General features: G+C 42.6%; 1 protein-coding gene across 2 annotated transcripts; it reads left to right on the forward strand.

Moving 5' to 3' along the window:
• Positions 1-5,166: 5,166 nt before the first annotated feature.
• Positions 5,167-7,805, forward strand: kcns2 (potassium voltage-gated channel modifier subfamily S member 2). Of its 2 annotated transcripts, none has more exons than XM_084356352.1 (2): positions 5,167-5,585; positions 5,759-7,805. In XM_084356352.1, exon 2 carries the CDS (start codon positions 5,877-5,879, stop codon positions 7,314-7,316), a length of 1,440 nt encoding a protein of 479 aa, XP_084212478.1. In that variant the 5' UTR covers positions 5,167-5,585; positions 5,759-5,876; the 3' UTR covers positions 7,317-7,805. The 2 variants fall into 2 exon arrangements, with proteins under 2 accessions (XP_084212478.1, XP_084212479.1); XM_084356353.1 differs by having other exon boundaries at positions 5,875-7,805.
• Positions 7,806-17,359: the final 9,554 nt, after the last annotated feature.

The raw sequence follows: 17,359 nt of genomic DNA on the forward strand, positions 1-17,359 counted from the left end.
CTGTAGCGTGAAGGGGAAGAGGGGACACAAATGAAAGCACATTTTGTTTCATATGTTGGAATAACATGACTAAACATATTCCCCTTTGTTACTGTCAGTAAAATTCTCTGGAGTCTGCCGGTTCATCCAAGGATTCAGAGTGATCTTTGACTGACAGCTTTTGTCATGGATAGAGGTCCGTGGCCGTCTCCTCAGAGGTTCTGGAGTCCCCTGGCTGTGCTTCAGATGACATCCTGACACCAAGGATGAGGCCAGCATACTGTTGAACCTTAACCTCAAACGTTGGAGGAAGATTGATGTCAGGAAATATGAGCGAGGAGTAAAAGAGATGGGAGAGAGGATAAACAGTGGATATAGAATGTAAAGAGAGACACATAAAGGCAGCGAGGGAGTGGGAAAGAAAGCGAAGGAAGGAGGGAGAGAGATAAAGGCAGCCGAGCAAGAGATAGGGAGCAGCAGATTTAGTCGACACAAAAAAAACTCCTACACACTCTCACTTGAGCCTGCACCTCAGGCTTTGAAGGAGAGAGGAGATAGAGAGATAGCCGCATCCTCTTCTTAGGTCCTCTCTTCTTCTCTATCTTTTTCTCATTCGGCCCTTTTACATCATTCCCTTCTCCCTCTTCCCTCTCTCTCTCTCTCTCTCTCTCTCTCTCTGTCATACACACTTACTGAGAGTCTCAAGAAAACGTCATCTTGACTCTCTGAAGGGGATTAATGGGCTGATTGATTGTCTCCTCTTGACCGTGTGGGTATGATTATGGAATTGAAAATGAAGATTTGAAACTGATTAAAAACTTTGTAACTGATTGTTCCTCTTAGAGCTGAGAGAAGTCATTCATTAGAGACCTTTAATCTAAACCCCAGTCTCAAAACATTCACTATGAATTATGTTAAAAGCTCCTGTGGAAATCAACTAAAATTTAATAGCAGAAAGGCCTCAGTTAAAACTGTAAATTCAAAATCTGCATGGTTTTGCTCAAAAGGCCAAACACAATATTTTGTTTCTTATGATTTAGGGTCAGAGCTTGAAATTCGAGCCATAGATCATTTTAATACTGATGACATTTTATCTCCTTTATCTACCATTCAGCTGTCGGGGCAGAGACATGACAATAAAGCTGTCTATTATTTTATGATTTAATTTATACTGGGGTTCTGCAAAAGTCTCCATCAAAAGATATGAGATGTGAATGAAAGCCCGCCAAGAGGGTGCAGAATATGAATGATGGTGATTTAAAATGCAGGAAGCATTTTGTGTGATTAGAAAAGGTTTTGAATACGCTTTTTGTGTCACAGTTTGTGCAGCCTGAACAATTCCATTTAAGTCTAGTTGAATGAGTTGCAGAAAATGTTCAAATAATTGATGCTCATAACTTTATTCAACATTTAAAATAAATTGTGTAAAATGTTCACAAGATTTAATGTTCAAAAATACAATATTTTTATTATACTGTTTATTGCTACAGCACCTCTATTCACCCTCTATCTAAGACACTCTGTTTTAGTGCCTGTCTCTTTAAGGCCCGCCTCTCTAAATCCCAGTCTGCCCCAACTGGTCAGCTCTCACAGGCCTGAGCAGGCACCACCGTGCTATTGCATCAGCTCTGCAGGTGTTTTTGCAACCACAGCCATGCTGTAGGCATGGGCTGAGGGCAGTGACTGTATAGTTGTGACATCACAAAAGTCACAAAAGTCCTGACAGCTCGTTTTAATGCACAATTTCTGAATACGGGAAAAAAGACAGTAAATTTCACTTTATACAATATGGGACCTTTAAAACAATGATAAGCCCATGAAATACATTGCATTACTACAGATTAAACCTGTAGCGTCCAACATTTTTGGCTTGGGAGCCCACTTGGGTGAAACACTTGACTAAACTACTAAAATGTAAAGGAAGTAGTTAAAAGTAGTTCCACTTCGATCAATAAAATGCTACTTACAGTATAATACATTTATGCACTTGTACGATCAATCTTTTATCATATATAATGTATCAGCATGAGTTTTACTCATAATAGCTCTGTGTTTTTACTTTAGTATGACTAAAGCAGAGCCTCTATTTCACATTCACGTAGTGGTATTTTTGCTTCATCAAAGGATCTGAGTTCTCCCATCACTGGTAGTTTGTAATAGTTGAATATAGCAAACATACCATGATAAAGTGAGACAAAGGGATTTCTTTGAAAAGCAAAGCGTGCTATTAATAAGAGAGTAAATCTAAGCAGACTTGTTGAGGAATAAGCTATGAGGAATAGTTCCTCCTCCACAAAGCAGCACATTAAACTCAGCCATGTGGGAGCAGAATGAATCAAAAGCCGCCCAGTTCAATGGAAAGCAGAAAGTGAATAATCTGCAGATGATAGTCTGGTTAGCACAAATAATTCAGAGCAAACCGCCTCAGTAATCCTGAACAAAGTCCTGATGACAGTCGTTACTGCAAACATCAAGCTTCTTCACCCACGCTAATGAAATCTGAGGAGGTGTGCGTGTGCCGTCAGAGATATCATTCAGGACTGATGGAGCTTACAGAGCGAGATGACACCCATTATTTCACCTAAATCAGATATCCTGCACAGAAAATGAACATTTCCCAGCAGGTAAAGGATAAACACTGACTGTCACCTAATAATGTAATCCTGACAGCTGTCACGTCCAAATGTGCCGTAGTAAAGGCTTGTTGTTGCCTATGTGGGATTATACAAAATCTTCACACAATGAGAGGAAATAAGATGAGAAATAATCAGAATAATACAAACATCAAGGAATCTTACAGAACAGAGGATGATAGCCAGGCACTCAGTAAGACCCTGCAGGATGGGGATAATGATAGCCTAAATAGGATTATAATCATTGCACAACATTCCCACACAACCACAGATGGATCCCACAAGTGAGGGGTATTAATAAGGAAAAGGCTGTAATTTCACAATATTGTAATCAGTAGAGAGTGGCTGTATGTGCTTTCAAGGCTCTTGTTAAGCTTTTCAAATCCTACAAATCTGCTATGTGAGGGTGTAGAGGATCTGTAGAGGCCTGTACAGTGATAGACAACACCATATTGTGAGTACCTGAAGAGCATAGGTTTTAATTTAAAGCATCCAGAACGAGGAGACGGCATGTGTGAATACAACTGTAAAGACTCAATCTGTACTGGCAATCTCATGGGCCTACATGCTCATGTTAAAGTCAAACTGTTGGAAGAAAAAAATGTAATGAAATATCAATGTGCTGGCTGCCTGGGAGTGAGAAATCTGGGAGTGAAAGATACTCTTTAGGAGTAAACAGTTCCAGTGAAGCCTGCCGCCTCTGGTTATATTTCCAAACAAGAGCTGCAATACAATACAGGAAGTGGGAAATTGCTTCCAATGATCTTAAATGTATTTTGAAATGCAGCTGAAGCCTGACGTCTTAAACAGGGTGGCCATCAGAAGGAAGAGACGATCACAGTGACACAGCCTGAGGGAGCAACAGCAGCTATTAAAGCATTCACTTTAGGTCTTCTCATTCAACAGAATGAAGTGCTACCTTCATCATGGCTCCTTAAAAAGTGTGGGCTGGGACCAAAATTGGTCCTCAAACAGCCATAACCTTCTGGATGTAATCAACGATTTACCAGCATTTCTCATGTGCAAAACGCCTTCCTGACAAACAGTATACTAGCAAGCCCGCACCCAAGGGAAATTGTATAAAGCAGCTTTGTCTGCAGCCGTAATCACCTTCATCAGACACACTAGGATATGTAAAAGAAAACCTTCAGCGCTTAATCAATAAAATCAAGGCTGTTCTGCAAGGCCTCGGCTTTAACAGTGGCCCTGTGTTCTGCCAGACAGGGCTGTTAATGATGTCGCCACTGCGTTGATAAAAGCAGATTCAGGTAATGGTGGAGATGGTGGTGGCGGTCGGTGTTTAAAGCACATACATCACAGCACGGTTCTCATCCACTCACTGTAGTGAGGATTAGTAAACAGCATTTCAAGTGAGGAGACACCGGCATGTATTTCATAATTCTTTTGATCCGCACAGCACAACAGTGAATGTGTGTGATCAATGACCAGAGACTCAGCAATCAATTGTAACCTTTACATGAAAGCATCGGTCCCCATGCATTTACATTATTTAGAAGGAAAAAAAAGACAACAGTGTTTGTCACTGGTGTTTCAAAAAAATCGTTATAAAACTAATGGGATGTTCTCAAAGGATGTTGTTTCTATGGTACCCAGCAGGCTCAGTTTCATTCTACAGTCATATTACAGGTGCAATAGTTGATTTCGAGTCTCATTCCCAGGTCCAGCGCTTTGGGTGGAGGCTGGCCCAACCCACCAACCCAAGGCACTGGTACTGGATGACCTGGGAATGAGACTCAACAATTGAATATCTATCTTCCAAACCGTTTTTTGCACCTTTAAGTTCAGAGGACTACCTCTCAGCCTGTGAGAACAGTTGTATAACGTCTTCTGTGGCTCAGGAGGAGCTTTGTGACGTCTAAACCCTGATGAAGTCATCAGGTTTTCTCAGCATGTGTTTGAAGATGACATATTTGCATTACAAACTAGGACAATGAGGTCACTTTCAAAGGAATTTCCCAGGCAGGTATGGTCTAATGAAAGACATAATTGAGTTGCATCATGGGAATTGTAGGAGAACATTTTAAGCTTGACCCACACAAGGGATTTAAAGTCAAAATGAAGGAACCTTTCTTTTCTCCACGGGCCTCTTGTGAGTACTTTAAATAGTCCACCTTCAGCAGAGGCCATTATAATTTCATGGTTAATCTTATCTCTTTATTCTTTATCTTTTTCTTTGCAACTATTTTGTGATATTTTGTTGATCAATCTCTTATTGCATCACTGTAATATGAAGCGTATAAAACAAACGTTGCGGGCATTGAAAGGTTTTTGTTGTTGTTGTTGTTGTTTTACAGTGTCATTGGAAACGCATCATTTTCACTTGATGTTGTGTGTCGGTGCTTTCCGTGTGTTCGTTAGTTGGTGACTCCCTCTCCTCCGGGAGCTGCGCCTCGCCCCTCAGCACCATGATGCTGAGATCACTCCGGGAGGGCGGCGCACAGGGGGGAGCTACGTGTTGCTGCGCAGCAACAGATAGAACTGGGAGGGGGAGATAGACAGATAGAGAGAGAGAGAGAGAGAGAGAGAGAGAGAGAGAGAGAGGAATTCCCTCGCACAAGCAAAAGCTGCTACCAGGGCGTGTTTCAGTCCATATGGCTCCCAGAATTTGTTGTTCTAAATGTAGCCGCTACCTGTAGCAGAAGGAGGCGTAAATCCCGGCGGACACAGGATGTAAGGACCAGCAGCTCCAACAGGCGGGTGTATTTGAGGAAGGCGCGTCAATTTATTTCTGGCTGGAGAGGCGCCGACTCCCTTTAGAAGAAGCTTCCTCCTCTTCCACCCAAGCTGAGAAAAATCAAGCTGACAGAGACGCGCCTGTCTGGACTCCAGGGACAGAGGTCTCCGCGTTTATTACAGGGCCACTACTTGGCCATAAACGGCAATATGCCGTCACCGGAGTTGAGATGCGGAGTCTTGTTGTAGGGGGATTCTGTAAACTGGCAGTGCTTTGAAGTAAGTTCACTGTTCTAACGCGAGCTTTTGTTTGAAAAGCATCGCTCCTCGTGTAATTGTTAACGCATGTGGTTGTGACGAATTTGATTTTTTCTTTTACTTTTAAGAGCAAGTGTGGTATTAACCCAAATGATATTAATTAATGACTTTTCTTTCTCTCTTCTCTCTGAAAGTGTGCGTCTCTCTGTGCTGCCTGTCTCTTTCTAACTGTCCCTCTGTCTCCTTGTTTTGTCTGTCACTCTTCCTTTCTCTCTGTGCGCCGTGCGTCTCTGTGTGTCCCTCTCCCCAGACATGACAGGTCAGGTCCTGGGGAAACCGGGCGGCGGGGCTCACATGGATGACAACGCCGCCATCCGCATCAACGTGGGCGGCTTTAAGAAGCGTCTCCAGTCCGACACTCTCTCCCGGTTCCCCGAGACGCGGCTCGCGCGTCTACTCCACTGTCAGTCCAAAGAGTCCATACTGGAGCTGTGCGACGACTACGACGACACAGAGAAAGAGTTTTACTTCGACAGGAACCCAGCGCTCTTCCCCTACGTGTTGAATTTCTACAACACGGGGCGGCTGCACGTCATGGCCGAGCTGTGCATCTTCTCTTTCAGCCAGGAGATCGAGTACTGGGGCATCAACGAGTTCTTTATCGACTCCTGCTGCAGCAGCGCCTACCACTGTAGGAAAATGGACCAGGACCGGGACGACTGGGAGGAAAGGAGCGACGAAGGGAGCACCACCTCGTCTTTTGACGAGCTGTTGGAGTTTTACAGCGACGCCACCAAGTTTGACAAGCAGCTGCTCGGGAGCGCACGGAGGCGCGTCTGGTTAATGCTGGATAACCCCGGCTACTCTGTGGCCAGCCGCATCATCAGCATCCTCTCCATCCTGGTGGTGCTCGGCTCCATCGCCACTATGTGCATGAACAGCATGAGCGAGTTCAGCCTGTTGGACAGTGAGGGGCAACCCACAGAGGACCCCCGATTCGAGACTGTGGAGCACTTTGGCATCGGCTGGTTCACTCTGGAGCTGGTCGCCAGGTTCGTGGTGGCGCCGGACCTTCTGCACTTCTTCGAGCATCCGTTAAATGTTATAGACCTGGTGTCCATACTTCCGTTTTACCTGACACTCCTTATAAACCTGGTGGTGGAGAGCACCCCGGCGCTGGCCAACCTGGGACGCGTTGCGCAAGTGCTGAGGCTGATGAGGATATTCCGCATCCTGAAGCTGGCCCGCCACTCCACGGGGCTGCGCTCCCTGGGGGCCACCCTCAGGAACAGCTACAAAGAAGTGGGCCTGCTGCTTCTCTACTTGGCCGTCGGGGTGTCGTTTTTCTCCGTCATGGCCTACACGGTGGAGAAAGAGGACAGCGAGGATCTCTCCACCATCCCGGCGTGCTGGTGGTGGGCCACCGTCAGCATGACCACCGTCGGGTACGGAGATGTGGTGCCGGTGTCCATAGCGGGCAAGCTGACCGCGTCAGCGTGCATCCTGGCCGGGATCTTAGTAGTTGTGCTTCCGATAACGCTCATTTTCAATAAATTCTCTCTCTTCTACAAGAGACAAAAACAGCTGGAGATCGCAATGAGGAGCTGCGATTTCGACGAGGGGATAAAAGAGGTGCCCTCGGTCAACCTGAGGAACTATTACGCACATAAGGTCAAATCCCTCATGGCGAGCTTGTCAAACATGAGCCGGAGTTCACCCAGTGAACACAGTCTGAATGAATCCATACACTGAAACAGTTTTAACAAGGACACCCGGTCAGGCTGGATGACTGTTCAGTCAGAGCAGCTGCATGAGGAGCTGTCCAGGGTGCTGAAACTCAGCCCAATTTCTTCCACTGATGTCTGACCGTTTGCCTCTCTGTAGCTCAGTGCAATAACGTTTTAATCTATGTGTCAGTCACAATGAGAAAGTAAGCAAATGTACAGGACAGCCTGAATATGATATCTCACTGTGCACTGGTATGGCCCGTCACCAAATAGGCCCAAAAAAAAGCGGCCACATACTATTAAAAAGGCAGACAATGCTGTAGTTGTTTACAGTCCTCAGTGGTGTCACACTGTAGTCCACCCTCCAGCTATACCTGTTGTGATCAAATATGTCTGAAAGTAACTCCAGCTGTATCTCTTTATGAAGAATGTTAATGTGTAATTGTTCTGTTGCAACAAGATTACTTCAGATGTGTGGTTAAAGCAAACTGTATTAAACAAAAAATACACAACACACTTCCGCATGTTTTTTACTGATCGAGATAACACATGTTAGCCTGAGGGGGGAGAGATTTAGATTTAAAGCGGTGACTGACACAATATCTAAAACAGGTTGACAGGCGTAGCAACAAGCATTCCAAGCTGACACATGAATTCATTTATTGTGAGGACTGGATTTTTTTTTGGATGCATCACCATTTCAGTTGACAAATCTGTTGTTTGATATCAATCTGTGTACTTTTACCACTGATTATTCACAAGTAATTGAAAGCCACAAACATGGTGTCATATAGGTAGCAAAAACAGACTTCAAAACAGGCTGTCATAATATATAGATTTTCACTTCATGTTTATCATGGCTAGATGACATACTGGTATCTACATAATTTAGAAGAAAAAATGCAACCAGCGAAACTCTCCTCTATTGTGTGTTTTAACTCTTTTTTTGGCAAATGAAATACACAGTACAAGTGTAGGGAGGTATGCAAAAAGAACAATTACACTTTATTTTGAACGTAGTGAAAGGGAACCAGATGAACAAAAGCAAACAAAAAATCCACAAGGCCTCACATCTGCCTTAAATACAATGTCAGTTATTTGCACACACAGTATTATCATATGTGTTTTTAACATGAATGGCGGGTGCAACTGCGTGTCTCCTTTTTCTATCAAGTCGCAAGGTTTCTGGATAAAACTAGTGCCCTTATTCCACCTGGACTGAGTGAAGTTTTTGCACCCCTCTGCCTGCTCCTGGTCAGCATCACAATAAACAACTCTCTCTCACACTCGATGCAGTTGCAGGAATACAACAGAGAGCACTCACTTAGTGGCATTGATTTCAGTTTAAAGGATAAAGAGCCATTTGATGTACCAGCTATAAAAGCTCAATTCTTTTCTCATCTCATATTTCTCTACAGTTCGCTGCATTGATTTCAGTTTTCAATTTAGGGAGCATTTTATTTTGTAGTCCTTCAATGATCTCTGTATAACAACTATAATCATTTCTAGCTCATCAAGATGGTTGTGATTGGAAAAACAGCACTGCAGCACATTAATCACTGACAATGTTTTAAAAAATATAATTCATACATTTATGCACATTTCAGCGACTTAAGTAATCAAACTAATCTGCTCCAGTGGTCGGTGGATAATTTGAAATTGATTGTCTCCAGATTAATATGTGCAGACAGGCAGAATGATCCTACATTTAGTTATTTACAGCTCATTGCTTTGAGCATACAAAACCGAAAAGACAAAAGCACAGATAGTGGCCTGGTGGAACTCCTAAAAGACTCCCAGAGACTAAATAAAATGAGTTTAACCTTTTTTATTTTATAAAAACTTCACTATAATAGAAATTAATATCTTTGCTGTGAATACCAAAAAGCTCCTGGGTATACATATAAGATCATAACAGTATCAGAATACTGAGGGTTGATTCAGTTGAGGCGATAATGGAGAATAACTGGATGGCACAGAGGTAATTTCAATGCACTTCAGCAACAAGGTCGTGCTCACTAGGAAAATCCTAATGAGAACTCAACCAATTGCCACTTGTTTTCCAAGTATTTCTGGGGAGCTCATTTGAAATAATATTTACCCTTAGAGGCCAATTATACCACTCTCCTTTTGTTTACTCCTGAAGCTTTAAAGGCCTCCCCCCCAGGAGCAAATCCAAAGCGCCACACAGCGCCAAAGTAGCATGGAAAAATCAGTAAACGAGTTCACAGTGACACGGGGTGACATTTTATCATATTAACAGAGGCATACCAAAAAAGAACAGCAGCTAACCTTTACCATTTTAGGGAGAGGAAAGTAATTACAGAATTTGGAGGAAGATCTAAATGTACTTTAGGCGTAAGATGAACAGTAACAAGATTAGGAGATCTGGCCAATGTCGTCCAAGTCCAAAAGTCAGTACTTTGCGTGGGTGTGTGTGACTCCTCAGGAGGAAGATGGAGATGTCTGGCCCCTGCGTTGCTTCCCCTTGGCTCGCCTGTATCATTACCCTCTGACTGTGGTGATAGATGTAAGGAGGGCCCGGACCCTGCCTGGCACACAGCTGAGTACAGATGGCAGCTCGGGTCATTAGAGGGTGGCCGCAGCAACACACACAAAAAAGTTGACTTTCCTCCTCCTTCACACCAGTAAGCTGCAAAGCTTAAACCCAGTCCAACCATTTCTTTTGATCATCAAGACTCAAATTTGTGACTCATCATGCAGAAAGAACCAGGGCACATTTGGGAGTTTTTAAAAATTAGTCTCACATGTAATCATCAAAGCTTTATGAGGTGCGCTTTATAATGAGGGTTGGTTAATTATTTTTTTTGAATGGTTAATTACCAAATCAAAAGAGTTCCTTTGTTCAGATGTGAAGTGGGCTTCCTGTGAGTAGAAAAGACCTCGGTTTGTTTGGTTCTTTTTAACATTTCCTGTCAGCGAAGACAAGAGTCGAAGATCATGAAAAGATACTGAAAATGTGTCAAGAATGCTTGCAATAATGTATATTACTGCAGAGCTGACAGGGAATAAAAACTTAATGGTGAATGTGCCTTTGTGTGTGTGTGTGTGTGTGTGTGTGTGTGTGTGTGTGTGTGTGTGTGTGTGTGTGTGTGCGTGCGTGTGTGTGTGTGTGCGAACGTACCGTATAAAACTCTGTTACTAAGCAGACGTTCCGTGTTGTTGCACATTACCATCTGCTACTATCCCTTTGCTTTAAACAGTGTGGGAAGATTGGATCTTTTCAGTGAGCTTGTTTCTTTCCCTCCCCTCCTTTCTGCCTCTTCCCACCACGTCTGATCTGTGAATATCTCCAAAAATAATCTCTCATTACATGGATCATGGCATAGCTAATTATCACCTACAGATCTGATGCAAATGAAGAATGCAGGTAATGCCGAACAAGGATGGCTGAACATATTGCTTAATGCCACCATTGGAAGCCGTGTCGGATTTTTCTGGTTTGCAGACGACAATCAGAGCATACTTCTTTTTCTTACATGTCATTTTTTTTGTATTATTTGCCAGCCTGACATCATTACTTGGAGTTAATATTCTAATTGGCATCCCTTTCTCTTATGAAAAGGGTAACTCCACCAATTTTAAACACGACAGTGGCTCAGTTGTCCTGTGGGTAATGTAGGAGGCAGTTTGAGAAGCAGTCCACTGGTCTATCATTGCACTCCTGTAACACTGTTGGACTCATTATGGCCAGTTTAAAAACAAATGGTGAAATCGATACAGAAGAATCTGAGATATCACCACACATTCCCCTTCCTTTTCAAAACCTGGCACCAATTTATCAGATTACATGCAGCTCCCTCTGAAGCCACAAAATACTTTTTACTACTTTTTTCACATATGCAGTAGTGGTCTCCATGCATACCTGCTCATAATCATGACAACATACCGATTTTCTTAGCTGGTAAAATGTTTACCACGTTCATCATCTTAGTTAACCATGTTAGCATGCTAATTAGCACTAAAGCCAACGTACAGTTGAGGCTAATGGGAGTTACAATCCTTTTGAAGGTATTCTGTCAAAAGCAGGAAATAAAATACCGGTAAAAAAAAATGTTTTAAGACATTCTGAGAACACATTTCTTCAGCCTGTCTTATCACACCACATCAAGTATCTTCTCAAATACTACTTCAAACTGAAATCACAGCATATAACCTGCCACCCTTCACAAAACCTCCAGCAGGTGTTGGCCCTTTCCCAGAAAACGTCCACAGTCATGTAATCGTAAAATAACTTCTGAAGGACATTAACTCTAGAAAAATGGGACCAGTAACGTTCTTTCTTTTTAATGCAGCACTTAGTCTGCCGCCATTAAGTGACTCATCCTCGGAGACAGATGTTTTTGGATCTAAATCGCAACAGTGTTCCCACAGAATTTTAATGGATAGCACAAAATGGCCCATTCCAACACTTAGTGAGTACGGTCCTACCTTTTACCGATGACTTTTATGAAAACTAACTCCCAGATTCATGTTGAAACTTCACATCTAGTCCTCTTTAAACAACCTGTAAGGCTGGAAATGCATTTCTATTTTCAACTGCCAAGAAGGGGAGCCTAATAGTGTACTTTGGCAGTTTTGCTTGGATGGTACACCGAGGAAGGCTTTGTTAACCCTTACTTTACCTACTGATACATTAATCGTGGGAGCTGGACCAGAAAAAAACATTGTCTTGCAGTGTTCTCCAGTGTTTCAGTAACATTGTTCAGCGGCATTTAGTGCTTTTCTCAAGAATAGTTTGACAGTTCTTGCAAAAAAAGTGGAAAGATTTTTTGTTCATATCCTCCACCTGGATACTCTGAGCTGCTTAGAGGATCTCTGAGTCTTACTCATCAGCTTCTATGGATTGCACATACTGTAGGGCAAGTAGTCCACCGTGTACGTGATGGGAACTCATAAATGGGAGCAAAACCTACAGTATGACAAGACTCATTTTTCCCACAGATTATCTGGAATGAAGAAGCCCCTGAAGATCCACAGTATTAGGCTGCACACACACAGGATGATTCGCTTTCTCATTATGTCATGCATGACATCATCCAGGTCTGAAAAATGATCTGGGAAAGAGAGATACCCACATGAAGTCAATGTCTCTTAACTGACGTGTTTCTACTCGTGATTCACACATATCACTGTACTCCTCTGTACGTGGAAGCGTGACTCACTGCATTTCAGTTGCAGTGCAGCTAAATCAGTGATCCTGATGTAAACATAACACGAGGGCCAAGAATGAGACAGAATCTTTATATGTAGCAACCCTGTATATTGTTTTCTCAGAGGAGACGGGAGGATGCTGGCTATTCTAAAGCACAGTGTCAATTAAGAAAAAGTCTCCTGAAGTCCAGAATTGGGTTGTGAAGGAACGTGCGTGCCAACACACAGCACCGCACATTCACAGCTCAGACTAAATTGAACTGAAAGTATTTCTCAGACACTGCTGCTCCCACAGGTGATACAGAGTCAGACAGACCCAGATTGGATCCATTATTATGCTTGGATGGGAGTTGGGGGTGTCGAGTGAAGAGGACAGACACAATCAGAGTTCGAACTTCAAAGTGAGAGCGGGAATGGTGGGGAGATGCATACAGATCACTCATCTGTCGACCTTTGTGTGGAATGTGTTTGTGTGGCTTTTCATTTGCATGTGCTGTATATGCGATGCGTGTGCTTGTACGTGTGTGTGTCATTACTTCCCTCCGGAATCAATTTCCTCTAGGATGTGCCAAGGACAGCGGTGCAGACAGTTTGATTTGTAAAGCTTGAATAGAGTGTGTCTGAGAGCCTCAGTGGCAGTCCACCTGAGCCCAATGGGATGACGTCTATAATGCCTCGAAAAACCCTGATAACTCGATGTGTGTTCTTCTAGAAATAAAGATAATTATGGGCAAGGTTCTGCAGCAATAATACAAGTTATATGAGTGAAGGTGAAGGTCTATCAAGCTGCCTTCACCCACAAGGCTCATGACACTGCAGAGTGTGATGAAAAACTTATGTAAGATGCACAGGAGCAATACAATGCTCGTATTTAAGGCAAAGACAAAATACAGTGAAATGATTTACATCAGGAAGCAAGAAATATATGTTTTGATTTCATTTAAGTGGAGACGAAGAAGAAGTGAAGACAAGAATACAGATACGTAGAATGTTAGAAACTCGTGGTGGAAAATGCTTCCTGAAAGTAGCAGGGGCTGTGACAACACATTGTGAGACATGATGTGAATATAATAGCATAATGAGTCTATTTCAGTTTCTTAGAAATGCATCCCCGATCCCTTCTTCCTCTCCCACTCTCTCACTTTTACGCCGTCGATCTTCCCGGATCATCAACTCGCTAAATACGAAGGGCTACAGTCAACCCCCTATAGTATTGGGGAATGGTGATAATTGCCTAATTTGTTATAATTGCAGAGCTCTACCTTGTCTGGTGTAGTTAATTGCCTCTGAAATCCACCTGGTGTTAGAATTATAGTGTGCAAAGTGCTACAGCCGCCCCGGGGGGACCACACCGTCTAAATGAAACTGATTACGGAAACAAACTGAGCTTCAGCCTGTAGACTGGCCCTATGTTTTTCATTATAACTAATCTCAGGTTGGCTTAGGGTGGATGCTAATGTTAAGGTAAATGTGCCTGGTATTCCCTCTGACATATAAATGTTGGTTAATGTTGGTAATTAACAACCTGGGTGTTTCTCTGTTGGTTTTAATGGCTGACAAACAGCACCAGCCAGTTGCAGTTTTTACTGGAGTTGTTTAGCTCAGCTAGTACTTTAAGCGCTAAAAACAGCTGCCTGTTGCATCGAGGAATGACTACAGCCGCAACTAAGGATCATTTTAATTACCTATTAATCTGCAGATTATTTTCATGGCTGATTAATCAGTTAAAATTTCCCAAGGCCCAAAGTGACGTCTTCAGATTGCATCTTTTGTCCTACTACCACCATCATGACAGCTCTAGAAATGGGTTAAAGAGTAGAGTTGAAGCAATTTTTATAAAAATGTGCATCTTACTAAGTAATTTCCACATATTGCAGAGCTAATTACCCGTCACTCCACCTTTTACAATATCTGTTTTACTTGACGTTACTTAACTATTGCAGATCAGTCCAGTCTAATTATAAGCTTGTCTGCATTTGCTGCGAACCCCAAAATAGGGCAAACGACAACATTCACAGCAGCACATGCAGGTGCCATTCACACTGAGGGATGTGTCTTTTATCCGAGAAGAGAGAGATAAGTAGGAAAGAGCAAGGCACGTTTAAGTAAGAGAACTGGAGGATGGACAGAAAAAGCTAAGCCAGGGATACAGGCAGAGAAAGAGGGTGATTACATTGATGGTGATTAAAGATGAAAAAACTTTCTGGATTCAAGTGATAGGATTCACACACTGGGAGCATTCTTTGTGGGTTATTCAGCAACCCAAGATGAAAGATGGACAAGCTAGGAGACGCTGCCTGTTGTTTATCATTTATCCACTGGAAGCAACAGCGGTGTGGAACAACTGAAGAATACAGATGGATAGCTTCCCATCATGGATCATTATAGCATCCTGTGGGCCATATATCAGCTAATGTGAGTGTGGAGCAGTGTTGCGTATTTTTTTACAGTGCTATTTAATTTTTATAGGGGTTGAAACAGTTTCGAAGTTGATAAAGTGGCTTTATGTAGTGGTCCATTAACATAATGTCTCTTTAATATCTAGATAACCCTTTATCACAAATCACAATTGACTGGTATGTCACTGCAAATGTGCAGTCAAAATGTAGGAGGCATTTAACTGAAAAGTGTCCTTGGCAGTAGAGGCACGCTTACATGTAAGTTCTGAAATGCCAACTTCCAAGCTCTGTCACATCAAATAGAATCACTGGTGAGAAAAGAAAATGGAGCGATGGAGGGGAAGAGGCAGAGAAATTTGCTCACCCCAGACACTTCGAATCTATTAGTCTGGGCTGCATGTCAACATCAATTGAACAAACACTCCTGAGGAAGACTCCATTGTGTCCCGTAGAGACCGCTGCTGCTCTGCTGGCATGTCCCTACGCGCACCTCTCGATATGCGTGTTCTGCTTTCCGATAAGGTGTCCCCCCTAACAACCTATCAAGATTCCAGTCACATCTTTGTGTGCAGCGATGCATCGAATAGGCACCTATACCCACTGGCGTTGCTGAGGCTTATGGAGGACGCAGTGCATTGAAAACACAACAACAGGACCTTTGCGTCCCCACCTTCAGGTGGCCCTCTGTGATGCTCTCACCTGCACTCCTGGGACCACAGAAGGGGACAGTGCTGCCTCTGTGAAGCAGATGGTGGCGATTCCTCTCCGGTGAAATGTCACACCAATATTCCTTGCGTAAAAGATTGGATCCCTGTATCTCTTAGAGCCACTGGGGACTGATGCATCATTTGGAGAAGCTCATTACTCTTTCATGGGCGCTTCTCGGCACTCAAGACACAAGCACACACACACACACACACACACACACACACACACACACACACACACACACACATACCTTTTCCTAGTACAGGAGAGGGCTCTCACACATAAGGTCACCATTAATTAAGCTTCTCACAGTTGTGGAGATGATGATGGATGGTTGATATTTCCTCAGAAAGCCCACTTTGTTGTGGACGCCTGGAAAAGGCTTTACTCCATCAGTCAGCCAAGAATGTGATTTTTTTTATCCAGGGGCATGAATCTATTTCCTTCTGTCTGGTGGTGCTACTGGGCTCTAAACACAATAGGGAGGATGGCGTCTGAGTGGATGTGGAGTTGATGACATTCTGTCACTGCTGATATGGTGTAGACTCCACAAAGGATTCATCTTCCCCTTCAGACCTGAAAGGAACGGAGCAAAGACAGGAAGAACAGAAAGTCTTTCTTCTTTTCGAACACTGTCCTAAGTTTTGTGTTTTGGATTCTATTACTTTCCTCCTCCTTTTTGATCAATTTACAGGTGCTTTTTCTTTTTTGTCCTCAGTTAAATGCTTTTGTTTTAGGAAAAATATAAGCATAAGCATAAATGGAACAGCTCTCGTTATGTTATTGGCATTAGGGGCAAAATGCCACAAAACAGTTGCTTTGTCATCCATAAGACACCATCGTATTTGCAAAGGTCAAAAAACATACAATCGTCTACTCTTCTACAGGTGTGTCTTACTCCAAAAATGTTTTGAAAAATCTATTTCAAACTGCTCACATCATATTAAACAACACTGTTGTGTTTCCATGCAACTAATTATCCTTTTTATGGAGCCTCCTGTCATTTTATTGCCTTATGTTCTTCATGTGGCAGTGACTAGATAAAACAACTTCAGGCAGAATGGGAGTCCCTACACTGTGAAATCTGACAAATGGACTTTGAGGAAACCGACCACCTTAAAATTATAAATTAAAGTAGACTCATTATTTAAAGTTGTTCAAACTTTTTAGCTCATGCAACTTTATAGTCTACTTTCCTTGGCCATTCTGAGGTAATCTGTTTCCTAAGTAAAGTCAACTTTTAAAATGTACAGTGTAAGGAGAAATTCAGTGAGCTCTTCACATTTATTTCTGGCAGAAAAGACCTCCTGCTACTCACTGTCAAATCAAAAACAGGAATGAAAAATAAATAATTATGTTTATTAATTACATATCATAACAGAGGATAGAAAACATAGATATCATTGTTTAAATTATGTACTTGTTTACAGATGATCTACATTTGGTATAATATCGTCTTGCTTCAGCTCACAGCATTTGATTTTGTGCACATACTGTATATCCAAGCCATATACAGCCTGCTTTCAAAAGCTCAGTATTATTTGCCTGCCAGCATTACTACAACTATGTTAACAAGGGCTGCTATTTCCATGTTCAGACTGTAATTATTAAAACATTTACAGTTAGGCCAACTTGTTGTTACCTATCGTAAGACCCCCTTTCCAGACCCCCTTTTCACTGTGATGAAGTTTAATGTCCGTGACACTTCTACACTCTCATTTAGACACTTGTTAGCAACCGCCATTGTTAAGAAACATAAGCACTTTATGATTAAATTGTGGGACAT

Source organism: Pagrus pagrus, assembly GCF_965226575.1.
Source record: "Pagrus pagrus genome assembly, chromosome: 7".
Taxonomy (NCBI): domain Eukaryota; kingdom Metazoa; phylum Chordata; class Actinopteri; order Spariformes; family Sparidae; genus Pagrus; species Pagrus pagrus.

What these genes read in the sequence shown, in the direction of transcription:
- kcns2 (XM_084356352.1), top strand. Translation starts at nt 5,877, where the DNA reads ATGACAGGTCAGGTCCTGGGGAAACCGGGCGGCGGGGCTCACATGGAT.